The sequence below is a fragment of the Delphinus delphis genome, chromosome 11 (genome assembly GCF_949987515.2).
Source record: "Delphinus delphis chromosome 11, mDelDel1.2, whole genome shotgun sequence".
Classification (NCBI taxonomy): Eukaryota; Metazoa; Chordata; class Mammalia; order Artiodactyla; family Delphinidae; genus Delphinus; species Delphinus delphis.
Window position 1 is genome coordinate 5,266,794 of NC_082693.1, and position 26,140 is coordinate 5,292,933.

At 44.0% G+C, this 26,140-nt stretch overlaps 1 protein-coding gene and 1 non-coding gene across 2 annotated transcripts in view; one reads left to right on the top strand and one right to left on the bottom strand.

The window, feature by feature from the left end:
- Positions 1-3,416: 3,416 nt before the first annotated feature.
- The window catches only part of NDUFA9 (NADH:ubiquinone oxidoreductase subunit A9), a 29,938-nt gene continuing 7,214 nt past the window's right edge, over positions 3,417-26,140 (top strand). The window contains exons 1-8 of the mRNA XM_060024144.1: positions 3,417-3,521; positions 9,096-9,266; positions 9,613-9,710; positions 12,758-12,849; positions 14,052-14,193; positions 18,088-18,190; positions 21,453-21,520; positions 22,665-22,741. Of these exons, the coding sequence (XP_059880127.1) occupies positions 3,473-3,521; positions 9,096-9,266; positions 9,613-9,710; positions 12,758-12,849; positions 14,052-14,193; positions 18,088-18,190; positions 21,453-21,520; positions 22,665-22,741 (800 nt within the window). The 5' untranslated portion in view covers positions 3,417-3,472. The remainder of the gene's footprint in view (positions 3,522-9,095; positions 9,267-9,612; positions 9,711-12,757; positions 12,850-14,051; positions 14,194-18,087; positions 18,191-21,452; positions 21,521-22,664; positions 22,742-26,140) is intronic.
- LOC132434685 (U6 spliceosomal RNA) lies at positions 13,540-13,646 on the bottom strand. Its single transcript, XR_009521400.1, has one exon. It is a non-coding gene; the product is annotated as a U6 spliceosomal RNA (small nuclear RNA).

The following is a 26,140-nucleotide window of genomic DNA, read 5'->3' on the forward strand; positions in this document are numbered from 1 at the left end:
TCCTCCATTGCCCTGTTAGTACAGACATTTTCTCCACAGAGCTACATATATCGTGCCTTCCCCCAGTTCTCTGTTGTCTAGCCACCGAGTCAGAACTAACAGTGAGAGGATGGAAGTGGATGAGAATTGGGGCTCTGAGCTATACCAGTCTGACTTTGCTATTAGAGCACTGGGAACAACAACAAAAACAAAAACAACAACTCTTGGAACAGCCACACATGAATAGGAAAAGTCAGCACACAGTCAAGCTTCCAGTCACATCACGAAATTGGAAAGCAGACAGTAAGACACCCTCATGTACCCAAAAGTATGGCCAAGGAGATCTGATCAATCTGCAACAAAATTAAAACTTCAACAGCAAAGATGGTACATTCAGCTATCATGGTACTGAGGGAGAGGCTCATTTATTTCCAGAAGATTCTGATGTGAAACTAAAATTGACCGGGCAAAGAGGGAGGCGAGGTTGAACATTAAAAGTTAGCCCAGCACTTATCACTGAATTCTCCCTTTTAACCACAGAGGATCAGAAAATGGGCTGTCTTCTCAGTCCAGTGGGATTTCCTACCTCTGTAGAGCTGGAATAGTGAACCACAGAAGACTCCAGAATATACTTTTAAAGTCAATGAAGTTGCTGGGATGTTCGTGCTCAGCTCAAGATCTTGTTTCCTCCCCTCAGCCTTCCGTGTACCTCCCCCTTGTTGGGAATGGAGAGTGACATCAGAATCACAACTGGTGATATCACTGTCTCCATGGCAACAGTGCTGAGGCTGCCAGAAACTGAGTGATCAAAGGCCAAGGGGAGGGGTGAAGATACATTCCAAGGCTCGGATGCTTAGTTTGGAAGGACTGGCCTTGCTTTCTCCAGATTAATTTTCTCATTTAAGTGTCTAATTTTGGTAGGGGATATGGGAGGCGGAAGTTATGCCAATGGATTCCATTTAAAAGAACAAAGAAAGTATTACACATGAACAACTCCAGATGGGTGCAGAGAATAAGAAATTAAGGAATTGAGGGTCTACTAAATTTTTTTATGCAAAGCCCATGGAATCACTTCATTTTGTGGGGTCCAGCCTGGACTCTTCTTGACTATAAGCATCTTAACTTTTATATAAAAAAAAATTCTGAGATATTTTGCCTAAACTGACCATCTCTGGGTTATAATAAATCTTAGATGGTCAGATGCAGTAGCACTACTCCATCCTCTGCAATTCTCGACCTGAGGAACCATACTGAGATTGATCAGACCAAGAGCGTTTGGTTGGCCATTTCTAGGCTTGAGGAGACTTTAATAGCAGTACACTCTCTTTGGAATGTTACCTTAGGTACTCTTAATGACTCTCTGAACACCGCTACAGGATAAAGATTACAATTGTTAATGAATTCAAAAACGACTTACTGGTTTACAAGCTTCCTTCAACAAGGTTATTTATCTACTGATAATCTTTTATATTGTTTCAGTTTCTTCATCTTTAAAATAAAGAAATTGAGCTTGCTGATCTCTTAAGATCCCCTCCAGCTCTAACATTCTGTGATTTTGACACTTGAGTGCGATGTGAACAGAACACACGTACACTCATACAGCACTTTGCAGCTGACAAAGCGCCTTCACGTCCATGTCACTTGATCCTTCCGGTAGCATTCTGAGGAAACAGGACAAGTGTTCTCTTCCCTGTTAGACAGATGTAGAAGCTTACCCAGCTCACAACAGATACCTGGTAGACTAGAACTGGGCTCTAACGTTCTGAGTTTTTGAGTTTTAAGTCGATGCTGTTTCAGCAATATCATGCCACCTTGAAAGTAGTATTGAGAACGTGAAGCACTCTTTGACGTGGAGATGAAACATAACTGGCAATATTACACAGGTGTTAGGATGCGGCCAATGATAATGGGATCTATCAATTCATCAGAATCAGGAAGGTATGTTTTTATTCATATCGACTCCAGAATCAAATATTAGCAAAATGTAAGTGCTGAGTGAACATAGGATGAGACCAAGAAATGTGATAGTGTAGCATTAGTAAACTTCTCTGATAAAATTTCTTCAAGAGTTTCTTTCCTCTTCCAATTCACTGTGGAAGATGACGTTTCAGTAAGCGGAGGGGGTGGGGTAGAGTGGGACCAACCAACCTTACAAGCCTAATAACAGGCCACTTCTGATCACTACATGTCTTTTGTCTATCCCAGCAACGCACATTCCTTTCTTCCTGAAAACACAAAGCACTGAAGAAATGACCGAGCCTAGAAAGATTCCCCCGAACGAGTCTGTTTTCTGATAAGCCCTAGGGAGATGTCTCACGACAGGTTGCTGATCGCTGTTCCTACTCAGGGAGCTTGGGAGGTTGCCCCGAAGAAAGTATTCAAAAATGCAAATCTTTCTGGAATTTCCATAAGCTCTGGATACTATTATACTTTCTGGAACAATGTAGACTCCCAACGGATCCACAGTTTAAAAAAAAAATTGCAAACCTTTGCCCTAGAGAGAGCCATCTTAAGTTTCTTCCTAGAAAAATGTGCAGATGGCATACACGCCCACTAACTCTTACATGACACTTCAGGAAGTTCGCAGACTTCCTGAAGCCCACTCCTTTTTCTTTGGCCACTCTATGCGGCCTGCAGGACCTTAGTTCCCAGAACAGTGTTCGAACGGGCACCGCCTGTGGGTGGCTGTGTTGGGTCCTTCCGTGGAAGCACGGAATCTTAACCAATGGACCACCAGGGAAGTCCCCTGAAGCCCACTCCTGGGTGGCAGTCCAAGTTAAGAATCCCTGGATTCATGTCAGGTGGTGAGATAAAGGCTATGATAAATCAGAGTAATTAAAGGACAGGTGGAATGATAGAAGACGTCAGACAAGTCGTCTCCGAAGTCACCAACCCGCAAAGACTTGAGCTGGTGACACGCCAGGAAAAAGGAACAGCAAGAGCCAAGGCTCCGGACGGAACCTGCTCCGGTTCCACGACGGCATCCTTTCTCATCCTCACTTTTTCTTAGTCCCCGCCCCCTCCAGTCCCCTGGGTCCGAGTTTTCTCCTTGAAGAGCGTCCCGAGCGCAGGGGCCACGCCTCCTCCTTCCCCACCTCACCGGGGCCGCCCCATTTGACACTTTCAGGGCACGGTGAACTGAGAGTCGCGAGAGCTGCGGTGCTGCCATTTTGCCCTTGAGTCAGTCCCCGGTCCACTGTGAACTTCAGGTTCCTCGACAATACGAGGTTATCTTTACGGTGCACTCCAGACCGGGGATTCCGACACCAAGACTCCTTTCTTTCTACTTCCCCTCCTCCCCGTCTCCCTCGCGTCCCCCCAGCCCCTCCAGCTCTCTCCCCAACACTCTTCCCGCCCACTCTTCACCCTCACCTCGGACCCGCCCCTTCCGTTCCCGGTTAGCGCCTGCGCAGACAGCAGGGAAAGATACCTTTTGACCCAGCTTAGTGGCCGTAGGCGGCCGAGCGCCGGCGGCGGGGCATTGTGGGAGAAGATGGCAGCCGCCGTTCACCCCCGAGTTGTCAGGGCCCTGCCAATGTCACGTAAGTGTCACCGGGAACGGCGTCCCCGGATCGGGAGTCCAAGATGCGGATCTAAAGTTTCGGGAGTGGCTCCGTGGTGCACCGGTCACGCTGAGTCCCTGGGCACCCTGGTTTTTCTAGGTCCGGAGCTGCCTCTGTCCAGTTCCTCTTTTTTCTCCCCTTCCCCGGCTCACGTATTAAATTGTGCGCCTGGGAAGGGGTCTTCGCTGGGAGAACGTGAGCAACGCGAAGGGGAGAGGAAAAAGGGGGACATGTGAAAGACCGAGAAAGTACTGATAGGGTTGTAAGCGTTTGGGATTATAAGAAATATTGGGGGGAAGGCGGGGGAGGAATCTGAAAATGATGGGGGGAAAAAAGGGTAGTGGAGAAAAGGTTCTTCATGAATTGACTTTATGACGTTGCGCAAGCTCTTAATCGGCCTCAACTTCAGATTCTGCGCATCACAGTGGAAATGATCATACTACAACGTCAGGGAGTTTCCGAGAAGATTCAGTGAAGTAGTATTTATAAAAGCACTTTCTAAATCAAAACCATTCCTACAAATGTGCAGGCGTTGAGGCCTCGGGGAGCGAGGGATGCTCAGGACAGAGAAGAATCAGGACATTGGTGGAAAAAAAGGAAGAAGAATAAAAGAATATCTTAGGATTTGTCTAAGTGTAGTTTATTTTCCCTTCTACTCTGATCGGATCTGCTGTGGTCCTCAAGTTGAAAACACGCATTTGCTCTTACACTCACTAAGAGAGGCTAGAAAAGCAAGGAAATTGGGAATATAGTTACACTTCATCATCATTATTTCACCCTCCTCTCCTTCACAAACATGCCCTGCATCAACCTCCAGAAACTGCATTTTTCCATAGTGCATTTTAGTTATTACAGAATATCATTTGCTCTCAAAATTAGGTGCATGTCAGAATCATTCTTAGAGCTTTATAAAAAAATAGAAATGGAGGGCTTCCCTGGTGGCGCAGTGGTTGAGAGTCCGCCTGCCGATCCAGGGGACGCGGGTTCGTGCCCCGGTCCGGGAAGATCCCACATGCCGCGGAGTGGCTGGGCCCGTGAGCCATGGCCGCTGAACCTGCGCGTCCGGAGCCTGTGCTCCGCAGCGGGAGAGGCCACAGTAGTGAGAGACCCGAGCGCTACCAAAAAAAAAAAAAAAAAAAAAAAAAAGAAATGTAGACTCATTGAAGAGCTATTCAATCAGAATTTTTGAGACTGGCTCCTTGTACCTTAAATTTTAAAAAGCTCCACAGGTACTTCTAATGTTCAGCCAGAGGTGAGAGTCAGGAGTATTTGGAGGATTCTTTTTTTTCCATCTTGGGTAGAGCGCCTCCACGCCTCTGGGCAGGTGGTTGGTGCACATCACTTATAATGGATGGTTTCGTAGCGCTCACTTCTTTGCAAAGACATTTGCTGGTTCTTGTTAAACTGTTACATTGGTGCCACATAGTGTAGGTTGTGAATGGTAATAACGACAATTTACTGAGTTCCTGCTGTCGGCTAACCACAGTTCTAGACATTTTCATAAAATTTTTTCCTTTAACATTTTTTTTTTAACTTGACACGGTAGCTTGTGCTCTTTACCACCCTGCTTTACACTCTCTGGTAAAGTAAGCTTTTGAGTAAACTCGGGAGAGGCAAGTCTAGTGTGTAACATAATCAAAACACTACAGAACTGTATAAAACATATATAGTGAAATGTGGCGAGACTATTAAGTACCACAGGAAATCAGAAAAGGGAAAAAGTAGATCATCTGAAGTAGGGAGGGAAGATTGAAAGGGCAGTGGAGAATTGCAGCGCTTCCATTGATTTAAAAAAAATTTTTTTTTAGGGTTGTTATGATCTGGAAAGTCAGAGGGGTTGGACATTTTCCTGGCACTAGCAAGGACAAGGGGGTGAGAATGGAGGCAGTGAGATGACTACCTGAAGATCTGGAATAGTAGGAAAGGAGGTCGAATACGTTAGATGGGGTCAAATAATGGAGGCCTTTGAAAGCCAAGCAGAGTTTAGACCAGTGGTTTTCCAAGTGGATTTTGCAAGAGGAACCAATGGTGTATAAAAATACAGCATTAGAACTTAAAGAAAAAAAGTTTTCTGTAGTAGTAACAATAGCTAACACATGGTTCAAACTATATAGCAGACACTGTTCTAAGGGCTTTCATGTGTGTTGCAAAATGTGTATAACATTTTCGTACTACATAGAACGTGCATGTAATTCACAAATAAATACTTTAAAAAAAAACCCTTACGCGGTGTGGAAGCAAATATGTTTGGAGGCTATTGGTTTAGATACTAACAGTAGGAAACCAAAGTAGGTTTAATGAATAAAGGATATTATTTTCCTAATGGTGTTCCTAATAAATGGAAGAAAATGGAGAGGCTGGAGCCAAAGAGGGTAATAACATATTTATTGAGAACCTACAGTGTGCAAGGCACCGTGACGTACTTACCCATTTATTATTATTATTATTTTTAATTAATTAATTTATTTATGGCTGTGTTGGGTCTTTGTTGCTGTGCGCAGGCTTTCTCTAGTGGCGGTGAGCGGAGGCTACTCTTCGTTGTGGTGTGCGGGCTTCTCATTGTGGTGGCTTCTCTTGTTGTGGAGCATGGGCTCTAGGCGCGCAGGCTTCAGTAGTTGTGGCACGTGGGCTCAGTAGTTGTGGCTCGCGGGCTGTAGAGCTCAGGCTCAGTAGTTGTGGTGCACGGGCTTAGTTCCTCCGCGGCATGTGGGATCTTCCTGGACCAGGGCTCGAACCCATGTCCCCTGCATTGGCAGGCGGATTCTTAAACACTTAGCCACCAGGGAAGCCCTTACCCATTTATTATTAATTTTCGTATCAGCCCTCTAAAATGTAACTTTCATGAGGCCAGGGACTTTGTCTTTTTTACTATGTTAGTCACAGTTTCTAGAATAATGCTTGGCTGGTAATTGTTGCAAAAACAAATAACCACGTGAGGTTAGTGTAATATTACTTTCTGAGGAATTTCAAAGTAATAGTAAAATACTCCTGGAATTCTTAGTGTGTGCTTTACACACATTGACTCCAATCCTCATAACAGTCCTTGCAGATGTTCATACCTAGACTCCAGTAATTCTTCTCATTTTATTTGCTCTGTCCTTTATCCTGTGCCCTAACTTCCTTACTCATCATTCTAATCATTCCCTTTCATACATTCTCAACTCCCCAGCCCTTATCCCTTTGACATAAAAAAATCAATGCTGATTAGAGCAAGCTTTCCACATATGCTTTCCACGTATTTCCTGCCTGCCCCTGAGCGGCTGAGGGCTAAGCTAAGGAAAACTCCAAACGAATTGAGTGTCCTTATTTTAAATCCATGAATGCAAATCTCAAGTGGATTTTCAGCACATTTTTTCTAGGAAATTTGCTTTCCCTTTCTCTATATGACTAGTTAACACTGCCAGTCTCCTAAAACTTTTAACACGTGCTTCTGTCTTATTCTTAGCTTTACAGAGAACGGAAAGGAATCAGATGGGAACAATCTTTTTCCCACCATGAAAATCTAATAGCTGAGCTGGGATGATTCTCTGCTTTCCCCCCTCTTACAGTGTATGAGCTTCTCCTGGTCTGATGGAAGGCCAGTTCCCTCATTTGGCCTTTGATCCCATCCTCCCTTCCCTCTTCCTCCCCTCTCCTGAGTCATTAACATTTCCCCTCTACTGGGTCGTTCCCATCAACATCTAAATATGTTATAATATTTCAAATTAAAAGAACCCTTCCTTGTCTTTCTGTTCCTCTAGTCCCATTTTTCTTTGTCCCTTTACATCGTATCCCCAGAGAAGAATTTTCGATACTCCTCTTAGGACCTCCCTGCCGCACTCTCCTAATCCAATCAAATTGCTCTTGTTCAGGCCATTTACAGCCAACATTTTCTAGATCCTAGGGTCCTCTGCCCTCCTCTTACTTCACTTTTCAGCAGCATTTGATAGAGTTGACTATTCTCTCCATCAATCACTTTCTTCTTTTGGCTTCTAGACACCATTTTCTTTTGTTTCTTTCCTCTCACCTCACTGGGCCACTTTTCAGTTTCCTTTGCAGGCTCTTTGGGTTAGTCATGTAACCCCTCTGAGCCTTGGTTTCCTCATCTGTAAAGTGGCAATAAAGATAGTGTGAAATAAAATAATATCTATTAAGCGCTAAGAACGATGCCAGGTGCCTTTGTAAGTTTAGCTGTTATTTATACATTATTATTTTGTTACTATTATGTGTCTGATCTGCATTGTTTGTTTCTAGTCTCTATGGTTGCAGTAACTATTCGGTAAGCTAGGCTTTTTCTCCAATTCCATACTTTTAGATGGGAAAATCAGTGGTTTCTGGGCATAGTGCCACTGGAAAGTCAGCTCTAGAAAGCAGAACAGACTTATTGATACTTTCTTAGTTACTTACTTATCTACTTTTGATGATTTTCATTAGTTTTTTATTAAGTCTGAAGTGTACTCTTATTTTTATTTTTTTAAAACTAATTAATTAATTTATTTATTTTTGGCTGTGTTGGGTCTTTGTTGCTGTACGTGGGCTTTTCTCTGGTTGCAGTGAGCAGGGGCTACTCTTTGTTGCCATGCGCTGGCTTCTCATTGCTGTGGCTTCTCTTGTTGCGGAGCATGGGCTCTAGGCCTGCGGGCTTCGGTAGTTGTGGCGCACAGGCTCAGTAGTTGTGGCTCGCAGAGTTAGTTGCTCCACGGCATGTGGCTTCCCCCCAGGGAAGCCCCTGAACTGTACTCTTTTAAAAAAATAATCTCTAGGCTTCCCTGGTAGCGCAGTGGTTGAGAGTCCGCCTGCCGATGCAGGGGACATGGGTTCGTGCCCCAGTCCGGGAAGATCCCACATGCCGTGGAGTGGCTGGGCCCGTGAGCCATGGCCGCTGAGTCTGCGTGTCCAGATCCTGTGCTCCGCAATGGGAGAGGCCACGACAGTGAGAGGCCCGCGTACCTCAAAAAATAAAAATAATAATAATAATAATAATCTCTTACCTCTACCTCCAACCCATATCATCAACTCTGTTTTTCATTCATCATCAGTTTTACAGTCTGTTCCAGGTACGTCTTTTGCTGTTCCCTGTGCTGGGCTTATTCATTCCCACCCCTACGTTGTTAGATGTGTTATGTGTTTCACGTGCAAATCTATCTTTCCTGTTATTACTCTTTCAGATCTTTCTCAAAACCCTTTATTCAGGAGTCCTTCCTCATGATTCTCTAACTTATGGCACGTTTACTTTGCATTCTCTCTGCTCCTTTCATGTAGAGATTTATACTCTCTTAATTTGTAACTGTTTATTATTACCTTTCTCAACGTGATTTATCTTTTTAGGTAAACTATATCCTATGGGGCAGGGAGTTTGCTTTCTAACTTTTATACATTTCCTTATGTCCTATTGATTGTTTGTTGCAATAATTTGGTTTATTATTGCTGTTGTTACTTAAATTATAAAAGTTAAATTTAAACTGTAACCTAAGTAAATGAAAATACTGATAGCAAAATAATGTCGTGTTTCTAGGAAAAGAAGCTGTTTGAATTCATGGTCAATTTTATGTATATTCTGGGGTTCTCTTTAAGGTTCTTCTGTTACTACAATAGCCACATCTGTGTTTCGTGGCCCACCCCAGCGCCAGCTTCATCCTGCACTCACACCTCATGGGAAAGGTGGGCGTTCCTCAGTCAGTGGGATTGTGGCCACTGTGTTTGGAGCAACGGGATTCCTGGGCCGCTATGTTGTCAACCACCTTGGTAAAGTTCCTTGCGTTCAACGTACTCCAAAGCCATTTATTACAGTTGCCTAATGAGAACTGTTTCTTTTCATTGTAACGGTGTTTTGAATTACTCCTATCTTGGATTTATGTGATTTTGGTCTGCTGTATGTTATGAACAGGCCCAGACTTCCTATATCGGACGTTAATACAGGAAAGGGGGCTCTGAAAAGTTATGACATCTCTAGCATGGCAAAATATGTTTCTTACTAAAAATAGAATCAGTTCACCTATCATACTAGAATTTAAATGTCACAAAATCACTGTTGTATAATGTAACCATATTATGTTAACGTTGACCCTTGTTCCAATCCATTCTTTTTTAGGTCGCATGGGGTCACAGGTGATCGTCCCCTACCGGTGTGAGCCATATGATACCATGCACCTTCGCCCAATGGGTGACCTGGGCCAGATTATCTTTCTGGTAAGAGCCCCTGTTACTGACTATTGGAGTTGATAAATGTAAATTACTGAGGTCATTTTTAGCATAGAGAGGCAGTATAATAAAGCAGCAACTTCATCCCGGAGTGGACGAAGGGCATCCTCCATTCACAGGCCATTCTTGTAAACCCTAGTCCAGCAGTTAGCAAACATTTTCTCTAAAGGGCCAGATAGGAAATATTTTAGGCTTTGCAGGTCATAGGCTCTTTGTCATGTTTACTCAGCCCTGCCCTTGTAGCCTAAAAGCAGCTACAGGTAATATATAAACAAATGGCTGTGTTCCAATAAAACTTTGTTTACAAAGCTAGATTGCAGGCTAGATTTGCCTGTGGGCCATAGTCTGCCACCCTCTGCTCTAAACCTATGCTGGCCAGTAGCCATCAGCCATGTGTGGCTCTTGAGCCCTTGAAATGTGGCTGGTGTGGATGGAGGTGCGCTGTAAGTGTGAATTACACGTCAGATTTCAAAGACTTGGTTCGAAGAAGATAATATTCAATATATTGCTAATAATTTTTTACATTTATTACATATTGAAATAGTATTTTGGATAAATTGGGTCAAATAAAATATTATTAAAATGAATTTCACCTGTTTCTTTTTATTCTTTTAAAAGTGGCTAAGAGGAAATTTAGAATTACATATGTGCCGCGTGTTATGTTTCTCTTGGGCAGTGCTTCGACAGAGAAAATCACAAGTAGGGTGTTTTATAACTTGGTTGGCTTGGATAGACTTGACTTCCAGCACTTCTTCCTGAGCATTCACTGTCGTTATTCTTCAACCTGCAGGTTCTTCCTTTAGGCCAATAGTTAGTTGCCAGCAGGGTAGGGGGAATTGTGTGGGGAGAACCTTCAAGGGAGTGATGAGAAATGTGTGGGCCCTTTTGGCTGTCCCAGTGACCGGAGACCATACTGGTTTATTAGGCAGGGGCCAGGGATGCAGAGCACCCTACAGTGCGCAGGTCCTTTCCACAGAGAATGACGCTGTCCCAGTGCCTGCAGTTTCCTGTGGAGAAACAATCTATTTTATGCACACAGATTATTTGTGACCTCATTAAATTTTGACTTATTTTTAATGGCATTTTCATTTATTCTTTACTGAAGGTTCACAAGCTAAATATAATATTTATATTGGAAATTTCTTATTTCTGAAGTGTTTTTCTTTTCCACAATCTTCTTTCTCAAGTATCTGCTTGGTGTTACAGTTAGAGGAGCCTAGCCTTTTCCTAGTTCTCTGTGACTGAAGATCATCAGTCATCCTGTCAATCCTCAAAACTGACGTATCTCACAAGTGATGGATGAAAACTTTTACCGGCTTGCAAATGTGGAGTCATGGAATTAAGCTGAATGACATGTATTCCATGCTTTCCATGGGTGTTTATTGTGTCTGCTCCCTTCCTGGCGTTGAGCTAAGCTCTGAGTGTGTCTTGTTGAACAAGACCACAGGGAACTCAGTCTTAACAGGGCGTACAGACACAAAGTGCATAACTTTGAATACGGTCATGTTTATGAAAGGGGAAGCCCAGGAAAGTTGTAACAGGGGGGACGCCTCAGTATATTGTTGTTGTTTATTTTTGAGAAGGAGGGACCACATGGGGTGTGGGGTGCCGATCTCCCCACTTTAGTCTCTGTTGGAAACTGCCGTCTGAACAGCCGTTTGGTTCACCAGCCTGATCGTGCCCCTGGGCCTTTATTCCTGGGAACTTGGTTTCCTTTTGACTGCTCCTCTCCGGGCATCACTCTTGGGCCATTCACGCAGTTATGCCGCAAGCTCTTCCCCTCTGAGTCTTCTTGGGTTCACCCTTTCCCGCCTGTGTCGTCTTCTCTGAAAAGGCCGTGTTAAGCTCATTATGTGCAGAGCGCTTTTCTCGTTGAGCGTGTTGCTCGCTGTGCTGCAGATTTTCTGTATATTTCACTTACTCGTCATAGCAACCCCGTGGGGTAGGTCGTATTTTCAAGTTTTGCATGGCGTCTGGAGAGAGCACTTGTACACTGATAGTAAATGGCACGGTGGAATCTGCGTTCCGTCTCTCGTACTGCGTCCTCCACAGTCAGTTGTCACCAGCGCTGCCTGGCGAGGGCTTCATCTTTTTGCTCTTGAATCTGACTCCCGTAGCCCTCCCTCTCTTTTCTAAATTGCACAGGCATTCTGTTGCTCGCTGTCTCTCCTTCTCCCCCAGCCCCCCGCTTCTCTTCCGTTCTCCCCTCTTTTCTCACTCTCCCTCCCACCCCCCTCACTCACAGATACAGCTAAGAAATCCATACTACTTATTATCTTCCTTCAAAATGCTTTCAAATTTTATTTTCATTTTAACATAGAAGATGCTCTGCCTTTGTCTGGGGGTCTTTAGTCCCTTGTCACTGTTTTGGACGAGACACGTTGATCTGACCTAAGTCCTAAACGCCTGCTCACAAGTGCAGGTCTCCACCGAAGTCTGCCATCAGCTCACCCGGAGCTGATAGGCAGGTCACTTCTCTCTGAGTGCTGTTTTCATGTCTTTAAAGCAAAAATGACCAGATCTGGGATTATAAAGAGTAAAGAGTTAAAAAGAAATAAGAAAATAGTCATGAGGATTCCCAATTTAACGTTAACCTTTGAGAGACACCCCTCCTATCTTCCGTCTGACTGGTTGGTGCTAACAAGGGAAAGTCAGTTTGCCTCCCAAATGATCCTCGGTTCTTTGGCTGTATTTCATTCAGGAAGGGAGACTGGATTGCTAGATTCCTTTACAGGCTTCTGCGGGGCAGTTGGGAGGACAAAAACTGCTCTGCCCCGTGAAAATGAATAGTGTCTTTTCTAGTTCTGTCACCTGCTATTACCTGAATAAAATGTGCTTTGACCTCTTTGTTTCCGGAAGAGCCAGAGACTCAGCAGCGTTTCTGTTGTAGTCAGTGGAGCCGGTGTGAAAGGGCACCGTCTCGCGACGACAACAGAGGGCCCGTTGTGAGTCTTGCTGATGGGGGGAGCTACAGACGTGTTTTGTGCCAGGGCGCACCCCTGATGTTTTCATGTGGCTGGCTCCTGCTGTTATAGGAATGGAACGGGAGAGACAAGGACTCGATCCGAAGAGCTGTGGAGCACAGCAACGTGGTCATCAATCTCGTTGGGCGAGAATGGGAAACCAAGTAAGTCTTTGACCCTCGTTTCTCCTTTGCAAAGCTGGCTTAAGGTTCAGTAGACATTTGTTGGGCACGTAACATGCCAGGGATTGTAGTTGTGACATTTTTCATTAGTTCACCAATGAGTATTGACTGAACAACCTTTCCACAGCCAGTGACCACCCTCCCCACCTAACCCCAGTCCTCCCCCAGCCGGGGATTCAGTTGGTGGTAAGTCTGGTATACGAAGCAATAAAAAGCCACTGCGATTGTGCCAGTGATTATGCCAGTCATCACCGGCTGGGGTGGGGTCAGGAAGGAGGGTTTTCCTGTCCCACTGACCGGCAAGCTGAACACTGGGTTTTCTCGCGTGAACAGCGTTCTCGATCTATTCTCCACGTTGTTAATCAAAGATGGCATGAGTACCAGTTTGAGCAGTTCTTTTTAGCCCTTGTGTGGGTCGTTTATCAACAAATAATGTTGGAATCCTGTGCTTCCGCAGCACTCTGTTCACGCCTCTTTCTTCACATTTATGAGAGTTTGACTGAGACTCATTTAAGGACGTCTGCCTCATCACATATTTTTAAGTTCTTTGATGACTTGGAGGGTCTTATCCAACTTTATAGCCCCCGTGATGACCAGCAGTGCTTTGTACAGGGCAGACACTTCGTTCGTGTTGTTGGATCTAATTGGTGACTGATGCGTTTTTTTTCTTTTTTTAACATGGAACGCTCCATGAATTTGCGTGTCATCCTTGCCCAGGGGCCATGCTAATCTTCTCTGTATCGTTCCAATTTTAGTATATGTGCTGCCGAAGCAAGCACTGATGTATTTTTTTAGTTTCCTTGTTTTCCCCTGAGGAGAGCAAAGGCCTGGGGGTGAGCAGCGATTTCCCCTCCAGCACCCAGCGCTTCTCCCCTCCCCGCCCAGTCAGTGCAGCCAGATGTTTTTAAAGGGCCTCAGCCTTGGGATTCCTTGAGGACAGAGAATAGTATGCATGCTGATTTATGACTTACAGTAAGCCTTACATTATGTGTGGTAATGGCAGTGAGGAGGCCTGTAAAATGTTTTTAAAATATTAGTTTTGACTTTGGGTGAAATCGTTGCTACTTAAAAGTGTAACTGTTGATATTATGAATTCCAGCAATAGTATGAAAACCGGCTTATCACAGTATGCTTTGGAGTCCTGAGTCAGGTGTTCTTAACCGATCCCTATTTTTTCCTGCTAGAAACTTTGGTTTTGAGGATGTTTTTGTAAAGATTCCCCAAGCAATCGCTCAAGTGTCCAAGGAAGCTGGAGTTGAAAAATTTATTCACGTTTCACATCTGAATGCCGATATTAAAAGCTCTTCTAAATATCTGAGAAATAAGGTAAGTAACAAGTTGATTTGGGAAGTGGTTCACAGAGCTAGAGTTTCTTAGCCCGTTGGAAACGTGAGTTTAAGTGCGAAAGGTTTCTCACTGATGTACCCAGAATCAAGGGGGATTTCTGATTCTCCATATCCAGGATGTGATTTTTGTGTGGCTGAGTTGTAGTGAGTGCCTTCTGTTGCAGGGAACTGTGCTAAGCGGCCTCAAAGATGGCTAGATCATACTATTACCCACCCTCCAGGGTGTAAAGTTTCTTGGCACATCATAGAATTACAGAGTAAACACAAAAGGTAGAGTATGCTTCCTGCATAAGAGTCATACCTGTGTCAGCCACCAAAGTTAAAGGACCATCCTTCTTTCTCTGACCCCTTGCATAGTCATGATCTTATGCCATGCTTGGAGGGGTAATGTGAAGGCTGGGGGTGACAGGGTAAGTATTTGCCAGGGAAAATGGCTGTTCACATTGTAGTCAGGCTTCTTGGACTCCCAGAAACCCCACTGCGGTCCAGATTGTGCCTAGGGATTGAGCAGCCTGGTTTGGAGTCGGTCTGTAACCTGCAATGTTTTATCATCAGGGACTCAGTAGGGATTGTGGTGCCCGGGAATGCCTTCAGCAGTTGGTTCCTGCCGTAAGGAGCCTGCTTTGGGTCAGGTTGATAAGGACCGCAGAGCTCCTTGACACTGGCTCCAGCTTTTGGTTCCACTGCATTCTTTAGTTGACCAAATTATTTGTTAAGCACCTACTGTGTGCTCCATGTTGTAGTAGGCGCTGGGGATACAGGGTAAATAAAACACACATGGTCTTAGCCCACATCTAGTTTCTAGTCCATTGAGGAAAATAATTCCAGATGCACTAGGTGTTGCAAAGTAGCCTTGGGGAATCTTTACAAAAACAACCTCAAAATCAAAGTTCCTGGAAGGAAAAAATAGGAATTGGTTAAGAACACCTGGCTCGGAATTTCAAAGCGTTCTGTGATAAGCTGGTTTTCTTACTATTGCTGGAATTCATAATATCAATAGTTACACTTTTAAGTAGCAATGATTTAACCTGAAGTCAAAATTAATACTTTTTAAAAATTTTACAGGCCTGCTCACCGTCATTACCGTACTTAACGTAAGGCTTACTATAAGTCATAAATCAGCGTACACACTATTCTCTGTATGAGAGCGAGGGAGAGGGAGTGAGAGAGTGAAGCCCGTGCCTGCCTCTGCCCTAGCTTTCAGAGAATCACCCGCATTCGCAGTTGTCTGGAGGGGGCGGAGGTGGGGTAGTCAGTGGTGAGGGTGAGGGAGGGGTCGGTGCCCAGCCCGCAGGCTTAAACCCCTGCGTGGATGGCGCTCCTGTTGAACAAAATGAGGAACCCTTGAGAAGGACCGGGTGCTGGGGACGGGGTTCTCAGCCTTAGTGGCCCATTAGAATCATGGAGGGGACTGAAAAATCCTGATGCCCAGGGCACCCAGACCAACGGAAATCACAGCTCTGGGGGTAGAACTCGGACATCAGTATTTACACCTCCCCCTGTGTAATCCCAGCGTGTAGCACAAATTGAGAGGTGTTATTTGTGGAGAATGGAAGAGGATGACCCAGTTTTGGACTCAGGTTGCAGCTCAAGTGCATGTCAGTCACCCAGGTCCCAGTGGAGAATGGGGTTTAAGATCCTGGAGCTCCGAAGAAAGAGCGTGCTTGGGGATATGAACGTGGGAGTCCCCACTGTTTGTTGTTAACTGAAGCAACACGAGGGGACCAGGTGGCCTCGTGGGGATGAATCGAGAGCAGAGAGCTGTGGACAGCACCCAGAGGAGCACTGACGGGGGGGTGTGGGGGAGGAGGAGAAGGGTGCTCCTGCAAAAAGCAAACAAGAGGACTGAGCAGGGCAGACGGAGGGGCAGGAGGGACGCCAGGAGAGTCTGAGGTTACAGAAGCAGGGAGAAGATGAAGAGGTGAGTCAGAGCTGCAGGGTCAGCCGGGGTCTACACCGCAGGTCCTCGGTGGGCTTATCAAGAGCAGTTTGAGCAGGTGTCGGGGCAGCAGTGAGTGAAGAGCAGGCAGGGGCGGAGGCAGCAGGGACAGTAAGACAGCACTGTTCTCAGGTGGTTTACTAAGAGGAAGGAGGGGGCAGGAGGCTGGAGGGGCATGTGGAGTTGGAATTTCTTTTTTCTTTTAAGGTAGACGATCTTGACGTTGAAATGCTGGTGGGAAGGTGCAGGTAAGGGGAGCCTGACTGCAGATATGTAGGCTGGAGTAATGGGCAGGTTTCTGAGAAAGTGACAGGAGGTGAGTTCCTCCACTCTGGTCAGGAAGGAGGAGAGAATGTTGCTTCGTGCCCCTGGCTTTGTAGATTCAGCACTGGGAACACCAGGTGGTTTTTCTCTGCTGCTGTACTTTCTCCTTGAATTAGAAGATGAAGTCATTTACTGGAAGGAAGAGGGGAAAGTAAGGGAGAAATTTGAATAGAACAGAAAAGGTTTGAAATTTGTCAACTGGAAATGTAAACTAATTAGAAGGAAACCCTATTTCTGGGAAATGTTACGAGCCCGGTTAAAACTGGGGACAGGAATTTATGTGTTACCAATTGATGATTTGTACTTGTTTATTTTCCTGTAGCTCTGAAGGCAGCAGGAGTGCATGGCTTAAAGAAGGAGGCTAGTGGGTTCTTCCAGGACTGGGATTTTGCCTGGTGGGTGGAGTAGAGGACAAGGGGACAGGTAGTCTACAGTATCGCTAAGAGAGTGATGGACAAGTTGGGCCATGGAATCTAATGTGGGGCAAGGGACGTTCGGAGGGATTGGTGTGGAGGAGGGCAGACCCAGTGGAATGGGGTCCCCGAGAAGCTGAAGGAACACATCTCAGGAGCAGAGGAGCAGAGAACAGGCTGGCGGCCCAGGAGCTGGTCCTCTGAAAGCGGCACGTCTTCATGTAGGGCTCAGAGGAGGGGCACTTGGGTTGTTCTGGTCTGAGGCCTCCAGGTGGAGAGTGGCTGAAGTGGGGTGAAGACGAGGTCCCTGGAGTTGAGAAGCTCAAGAAACGGAGGTCCAAGTCCACCGGGGCTCTGATGTCACCCCCAGCGGGTGCGGGTAGGCAGGATGGCTGAACCAGGTGCTGGTATCTGCACCTTGTCTAGGAAGTGAGTCTACTCTGATTTTTCTTCTTTCTTCTTCCACATAAACTTCCTTAGAATAAATATGGGAAGAAACCCAGCAAGAGCTATAAGAGGTGGAGCGTTTTTATGTGTTAGTATTTTTTAAAAAATTTCCGTGTAGACTTGTCTCCTCCTTACCATGAGGAATGTATTCCAAATCCCCCAGTGGATGCCTGACACCGAAGATGGTACCAAACCCCATATATACTTCGCTTTTTCCTGTATGCACATACCTGTGATAAAGCTTCGTGTATGAATTAGGTACAGTAAGAGAGTAACAACAATAACTACTAATAAAGTAAACAGCTATAACAATAGACTATAATAAAAATTTCACGAATGTCTATGAATGTTTCATGAATGGCCCCCCGTTCTCTCACTCAATGTCTGCTGACTGTACTCCCCCTTCTTCTTGTGACGATGTGAGATTCACGTGCCAGCAGGCCTGAGCAGGATGACATGAGATTTCATCACGCCGCTCAGAACAGCACACAATTTAAAACTTACGAACTATTTCTGGAATTTTCTGTTTAATATTTTTGGACCGCAGTTGACCGCGGGTAACTGAAATTGTGGAAAGCGAAACTGAATATAAGGGCGGGGGCGGGGGGTGACTGTAGCTGAGTGTTATGAATAATATGATTCCCTTAACCTGGAGGAAACACGACCTTGAAATATGCGTAGCGTCCCCGTAGTGGAAGGAGTGGGAGCTTCGTTAACTCACCGCAGAACTCTGCTGTGTTTGGTTGTTAAGGCTGCTGGAGAGAAAGAAGTGAGAGACGCATTTCCAGAAGCTACCATCATAAAGCCATCGGACATCTTTGGAAGAGAGGATAGATTCCTCAATTATTTTGCAAGTAGGTCTTCTTCCTTAATAGTAGGAGGGGGAATGCTGGTTAACCAGGTTGAAGTTAATCACAAGCAAACTATGTTCTCTGACTGGAAGATGGAGGTTGAATTTTTTTCTCCTCGAGTTGCCTTTTTCTCCCCAAAGGTTCTCTTTTTCCAGTCAGCATGGTCCCTCTCTTGATCTTCGTCACTCTGTATCAAAAGAAGCAGCTTAGATGCCTGGAAGGAGCGTGGACTTGGGAGTTCGAGACCTGACTATGAATTGGGTCCTGGGACTGACCAGCTCTGGGACTCTGGCAGGTCTTTGAATTCCGCAGCTTCTTCATCTGTTAAGATGAACATGATGATGTCCCCCTGAGGACCAGTGTGCTGGTTAATGGAGTAGCTAGCTTATGTTACAGCACCTGGCATGGGGTCAGTGCCTCATTTGTACTTGACCTACGAAGCCCCGGTTTTCTTAGTGCTGCCTCACTTTCAGTCTGTTTTCCAAGTCACTTAGGTGTTGGTTTTGAAAGACAAAGAGGTAGCATCCTACTTTGTCAGACACATGTGATAGGTCATAAGAGTGGGGTCCTAACCCGCAGGATTAGTGGCCTTAGAAAAAGAGGAAGAGAGAGATCATCCTCTCCCTCCCTGTGTGCGCTGAGGAAAAGCCATGTGAGAACGCAGCCGGCTGCCTGTAAGCCAGGAAGAGCGCTCTCACCAGAAACCAGATCAGCCGATACCTTGATCTTGGACTTTCCTGCATCCAGAGCTATGAGAAAATAAATTTCTCTTGTTTAAATAAGCCACTCAGTCTGTGGTATTTTATTGTGGCAGCCCGAGCAGACCACACAGTCTTAACCATTTCTAAGTGTAGAGTTCAGTACCGTTATGTATATTCACGTTGTACTGCAAACAATCTCCAGAACTCTTCTCATCATGCAAAACTGAAGCTCTGTATCCATCAAAAACTTCCCGTTCCCCCCTCCCCACAGCCCCTGGCAACACCATTCTACTTTCTGTCTATGAATTTGACTACTCTAGGTACTTCATATAAGTGGAATCAGACAGTGTTTGTCTTTTTTTGTGACTAGCTTATTTCACTTAGTATAATGTCTTCAAGGTCCATCCATGTTGTAGCATGTGACAGGATTTCCTTCCTTTTAAGCTGAATAATAATCCATTGTATGTATAGACCACATTTTGTTTATCCATTCATCTGTCAGTGGATACTTGGGTTGCTTCCACCTTTGCATTATTTTATCTGATTAATGCTGATGAACACGGGTGTACAGATATCTCTTTGAGACTCTACTTTCAGTTCTTTGGGATGTATATCCAGAAGTGAAAATGCTGGAGCATATCATTCTATTTTTAATTTTTGGAACTACCATGTGTTTTTCCTTAATGTCTGTACCATTTTACACTTCCACCAACAGTGCACAAGGTTCCAATTTTTCCATATCCCCGTCAACACTTGTTATTTTCTGTTTTTTGATAGTAGCCATCCTAATGGGTATGAGGTAATATCTGATGGTTTTGCCCTAATGATTAGTGATGTTGAGCATCTTTTCACGTGCTTGTTGTCCATTTGTATATCTTATTTGGAGAAATGTCTATTCATGTCCTTTGCTCATATTTTAATTGGGTGGTTCTTTGTTATTGTTGAATTGTAGGAGTTCTTTATACATTTTGGATAGTAACCCCCTTCCTGTCAGACATATGATTTGCAAACATTTTTTCATTCTGTAGGTTGCATTTTTACACTGTTAATTGTGTCCTTTGTTTCACAGAAGTTTTTAATTCTGATGTAGTTCAGTTTATCTATTTTTACTTTTGTTGCCTATGCTTTTGGTGTCCTAGCCAAGAAGTCATTGCTAAATCTGTTGTCATGAAGCTTTTCCCCTGTGTTTTCTTCTAAGGGTTTTGTACTTTTAGCTCTTAGATCCATTTTGAGTTAATTTTTGTGTATGGTGTGAGGTAATGTTCACTTTCATTCTTTAGCCTGTGGATATTCAGTTTTCCCAACGTCATTTGTTGAAAAGACTATCATTTCTCCTTTGAATGGTGCTGGCACCTTGTCAAAAATTTTTTGGCCAGATGTGCAATGATTATATCTCTCTATTCCATTCCATTGGTCTATGTCTGTCGTTATGCCACTGTTTTGATCACTACACACTGTTCTGATTACTGTAGCTTTGCAGTAAGTTTTGAAATCGGGAAGTGTGAAACCTCCAACTCTTTTTCTTTTCTTTTTCAAGATTATTTTGGCCATTTGGGATGTCTTAATAGTCCATATGAATTTTAGAATGGAGTTTCCTGTCTTTCTGCCAAAAACGCCATTGGGATTTGGATAGGGATTGCATTAAAGCTGTAGGCTGCTTTGGGTAGTACTGACATCTTGACAATATTAAGTTTTCCAATCCATGAACGTGGGATGTCTTTCCATTTGTGTCTTTTTAAATTTCTTTCAGCAATGTTTTGTAGTTTTCAGTGTGCAAGTCTTTAACCAACTTGGTTTAGTCTCTCCCTAAGTATTTTGTTCTTTTGGATGCTCTTATAAATAATTTCTACTTTTAAAAGTTTTTTTTAAGGGACTTCCCTGGTGGTCCAGTGGTGGGGACTCCACACTTCCACTGCAGGGGGCACAGGTTCAATCCCTTGTCTGGGAACTAAGATCCCAGAATCCGCATGGCGTGGCCAAAAACAAAAAGAAGAAAGTTTTTTTGAGAAAATCTTTTTTTACCTTTACATTTAAGCCACTTGGGATTTTGTTTTGGCTTATGGCACAATGTGAGCCATTTCTTTCTTTTTTTTTTTTTTCCTTCAAAGAGTAGAATGATTATCTCAGCGTCATCTATTAAATACTTCCATTCTCTACGTATTTGTGGTACTGCGTTCATCATACACTGAATTCCTATTTTCACCTGCATCTTTCTCTGGGTTAGTTGTATTGCTGATCCGTTGATTAGAATAGGGTGCAGGTAGAGTGCAGTCTTGGGAGTGGCCATGTGCTTAGCACTGCAGAGTGGAAGACAGGTAGACAAGCCACCTGACTACTTTCCCTTGTTCTTTGTGTCCCTAAGTATTTGGCCCTTTTACTTTCTATGTTTGTTGTGTGAAAAACAAATGGCTGCCCCTTGTAGGACCATTAACTGCCTCAGAGTCAGCTACATTTATTTCCTTATTTTTACCACGCAAAATGGTTATGCCAGCTTGGGGCACCTGGAGATGCGTGCGTCTTCAGGCAGCCTAGGCCTTCTAAGAATGTTGTCTTTCTTCTGCCAGGTATTCGATGGTTTGGTGGTGTCCCTCTTATTTCCTTGGGCAAGAAGACAGTGAAACAACCAGTATATGTAAGTACCCTGGATAAAGGAGCTTTCTCTGAATTCAAGAGTCAGGTGATCAGTTTTCCAGTTTTATCCTAATCCTGTAATTCCATCATTTTCATCTTTGTCAGCTTGCTTTGACTGGTTGCCTCTCAGTTTACCTAAGAGGTACATGTATTCTCTGTCTTCACTTGTTCATTCAAGAAAACTGTATTGAGCCCTTAATGTGCTAGGCACACTGCACGTCAATGGGAATATTGAGATGCTAATGACACAGACACACGTTGCTGTCCTCAAGATGGTCAGAGGCAGGTCAGCAAAACAATCGTCATGAAACGTGATAAGTGCTATGACAGGAGAGGGTTTTACGTAAATAGGTCAGAGGACACTTACTCCAGACTTGAGGGTCAGGGAAGGCCTCCAAGGAAAGGACATCTTACGTGAGACCCTAAAGATGATTCACATGCAGAGGGAGCGGTGTGTACAGGGGCCCAGAGGTGAGAGAGCATGTCGGAGTCCACGTTGTGTTGAACCAGGGTCTCTCAGCTGGGGCACTGTGGACTTCCTGGGCCGGTAACGCTTTGCCGTGGCGGCTGCTGTGGAATGTGTGGCCGCATTCCTGGCCTCCAGCCACCAGGTGGCAGTAGCACCCCCCAAGCTGTGACAACTAAAACTGCCTCCAGGCATTTGCCAATGTCCCTTGGGGGCCAAAATCACCCCTAGTGAAAACCACGGGGTCTGAAATCATGTAAGATTATTATTATTTTTAAAAGTCAAAATGGTAGAATATTGGCAGTTCCGTGTGGTTTGGACTAATGCTTTGTGATAGCACAGTGACAGCGAGAGGAGGAGGAGGAGGGGGTGAGGTTGGAGCCGGTGGGAGAGGCCTGGATGCCCGCCAAGCTAACGCGCTCCGACTGGAGAAGGTATTCAGGTGACCCTCCCATGTGGAGGTTATTTGAGCTCTTGAGATGTGGGTTCTTTTAGGAGCGTTCTGAAAACAGACAATGACGTCATCTTAATCTTATCATTCTGTTGTTGTTGTGATCCATGTGGCCTGCTTTCCTTCCTTCCTCCCTCCCCTCCTCCCTTTCTTCCTTTCTCTCCCCCATCTCTCTCTGTTTCTCTCTCTTTCAACAGTTACTTAAACATGTGTTATAATTTCTTGTAGATTGTGGATGTCACCAAAGGAATTGTTAATGCAATTAAGGATCCAGATGCCAGAGGGAAAACTTTTGCCTTTGTTGGGTAGGTGGCTGGAGTTTGACTTTAAAATAGCGCAGCCTGTTAAAATGAAAGAACCGTGATTTACAACAACAATGATTTCTAAACCTGTTGCTCACAGGTCTGTTGGTTACATGTTTCAGTGTCTTTCTTGGATGATATTTATTCCAGAAACCTTACTGTCTTGGCCCTGAGGCCAGTATATCTCAAAGAACCATCCAAAGGCCATCATTATCAGAAGCTCCTGAATGCTTATATTAAGTCCGAATTGAGGGAACCTAGGAGTCCGCTTGAGTAAATGATTCTTCTGTCACCAAAGTCTGAGAACCCCTGCCCTAGACTGTTATGTAGCCATAGTCCAGTGACTCCCAAGGATGGTTTTGTGCAACTCCAGTGATGTTTTTAATCTATCAAAGGATAATCAAACAAAACACTTTTAGGGAATAAGTACAGTTGCAAAATCAAATGAATTTTGCTAGATCATCACGATGCCCCAAAAGGTTGGAAATGGCTGGCTTAGGGTACAGTTTCTAGGGCTTTGCAAGACTGATCATTTGTTATATGCTCTCTTTGTTGAAATTCGCTCTCAGGAAAAATGGGGCACAGTTAAGCTATGTGACTTACCTGAAATTATTCAATCATCTCACAGCTAGGTTTAGGACCTTTTTACTGAATTAATTAAAACTAAAACACTAAGACCCGGGCTTCCCTGGTGGCGCAGTGGTTAAGAATCCGCCTGCCAGTGCAGGGGACACAGGTTCGAGCCCTGGTCCAGGAAGATCCCACATGCCGTGGAGCAGTAAAGCCCGTGCGCCACAACTACTGAGCCTGCGCTCTAGAGCCCCTGAGCCACAGCTACTGAAGCCCGCGCGCCTAGAGCCCGTGCTCCGCCACAAGAGAAGCCACCACAACGAGAAGCCCGCACACAGCAATGAAGAGTAGCCCCCACTCACTGCAACTAGAGAAAAGCCCACACACAGCAACGAAGTCCGAACGCAGCCAAAAATAAATAAATTAAAATAAAATAAATTAAAAAAACAAAACGAAACACTAAGACTCAATCTGCCCAGTGGAAAAGTACCGAATTCACCTAATAATTGGCCCAGAATCCTACTTGCTTCTTGAGAAACGACATTCTTCTCTCCAAGCCAGGAGACATGGTATATTTTCCCAGCATTATGGATTCATATATTGTCACATTTCACTATCACCATCGATTTAGTTTAGTAAAGTTTTTTTTCAGTGCAAAAAACTGTATTGTGTTTCCATGTCAACCAGCTGCTGGAAGATGTATGTTTCCCTGAGTTCCCAATTTAGTACATTAGTGTGTAATCAGTTATATACTCTAGGAAAATTATTTACAAAAAAAGTGTTCAGCACGGTTTCCATAAAACACTAGGCTCAAAAGATACCAGGTTCTAGTCAAGAGATATTTAGACCAGGATTCCAAGGAATAGAGGAGCAGAAATGGTTTTATAGACTTTGCTTACTGCTCAGTGGAGATGCTCTGGGATGAGTTAGCCATTGTCCTCTTTACCTTTGCCCAGCCAGTCCAGCCTCTGTGCCAGGCGGCAGTAGGTCATACTTATCTGACACAGTGATGGGAAAAGTAAGATACACAGGGCAGTGTAGGCATTTTTCCTCACAACATTGTAAATGTGTGTGCACACTTCTCTTCAGCCCCAGGGAAAACTTGGTTTATTTCCCTGAGGCTAAGGCAGAGGCATGACTTTAATTTTGCCCATAGTTTTCTTGTAGTTATTAGTTACATGATCTTGGTCCATTTTATCAATCGTCCATTAAATATCTATTGATACACACATACATACACAAAACTGAGAACCAGTAAACAAGTTCAGCAAGGTTACAAGGCACAATATCAATATATAAAGATCAATTTCCATATATTAGCAAATGAACAGTCTGAAAATAAAATAATTTTATTCACAGTAGCATCAAAAAAATAAAATACTTAGGTATAAATTTAACAAAAGAAATACAAGACTTATATACTGAAAATCACCTAACATTGAGGAGGAAAATGAAGGAAGACCTAAGTAAATGGAAAGACATTTCATGTTCATGGGTTGGAAGAGTCAATATTGTTAAAATGGCAATTTTCCCCCAATTGATCTGTATATTCAACTCGATCTTATCAAAATTTGAGCATGCTTTTTTGCAGAAATTGACAAATTGATTCTAAATTTATACGGAAATGCAAAAGACCCACAATAGCCAAAACCATTTTGACAAAGAAAAATAAAGTTGGAGCACTTAAGCTTTCCAATTTCAAAACTTACTTGAAAGCTATAATTATAGAGACAATGTGGTACTGGCATAAGAATAGACAAAGAAGTCAATTAAACAGAATTGAGAGTCTAGAAATCAGCCTTTATGTTTATGGACGATAGATTTTTGTCAGAGGTGCCATGATATTGCAATGGGGAAATGATAATCTTTTCAACAATGGTACTATCCACACGCAAAAGGATGAACATAGATTCTGATTTCACAGCAGACATCAAAAAATTAACATAGATCCAAGACCTAACCGTAAGGGTTAAACTATAAAACTTTCGGAAGAAACGTTTAAAAATCTTCTAGACCTGGGGTTAGGCAAAGATTTTGTAGATACGACATCAAAAGCATACTCCATCAAAGAAAAAAATGGATAAATTACACTTCGCTGAAATTAAAAACTTCCGTACTTCATAAGACATCATTAAGAAAAAGATGAAAAGACAAGATCATCAGCTAAAAGGCAGGATGGGGTGGGTGAGAGAGGTATATGGACAATTTGAGGATGGAGGAGAAGATAGGAAGCGCTGCCTGAGAGAAGAGGAAAAGAGCACTCCTGGGAGCGCACAGTAGGACTGCGAAGCAGAGCTGAGCCTTCCCCTTGAAATTCATGATCAGAAATGTAAGGGGAAGCCAGTTAGCCCAGGGCTGTTTTCTCTGCAACTGTGTCTTGCTGGGGGTTCAGGCACAAAGAAGGCAGATACTTGGATTAACCCGAGAAGGGGTTTTGCTGTGCTAGGATAGTGGAGAGGTGCTGGGGACAAGGTTTTGCTGAGGATATTTGCAGAGGAATGACTACAGTATGGAACCATGAAATCTAAGCTGGGAAGGACACGGCCTTCAGTGTACCTTTCTCTGAGCAGGGGCACATAGACCAGTCTTTGAGTCACAGTTAATGGAACACAAAGGGCTTTAGAAGAGCTGAAGAGCAAGTGTATGACATAGTTAGTTTGCCCAAGATACCAGTATTGCTTGTCATCATGAAGATTGCAGTTGTTCTTTGGCATAGCATGTATTGTATGCAGTGATTTCTGGAACTTGAAGGAAGCTATCTGAGGGCTTTGTCTGGTAGTTCCTCTAGCTGGCATTTTCTTCTTCTTTTTTGTTTTTTTTTTTGTTTTGGGG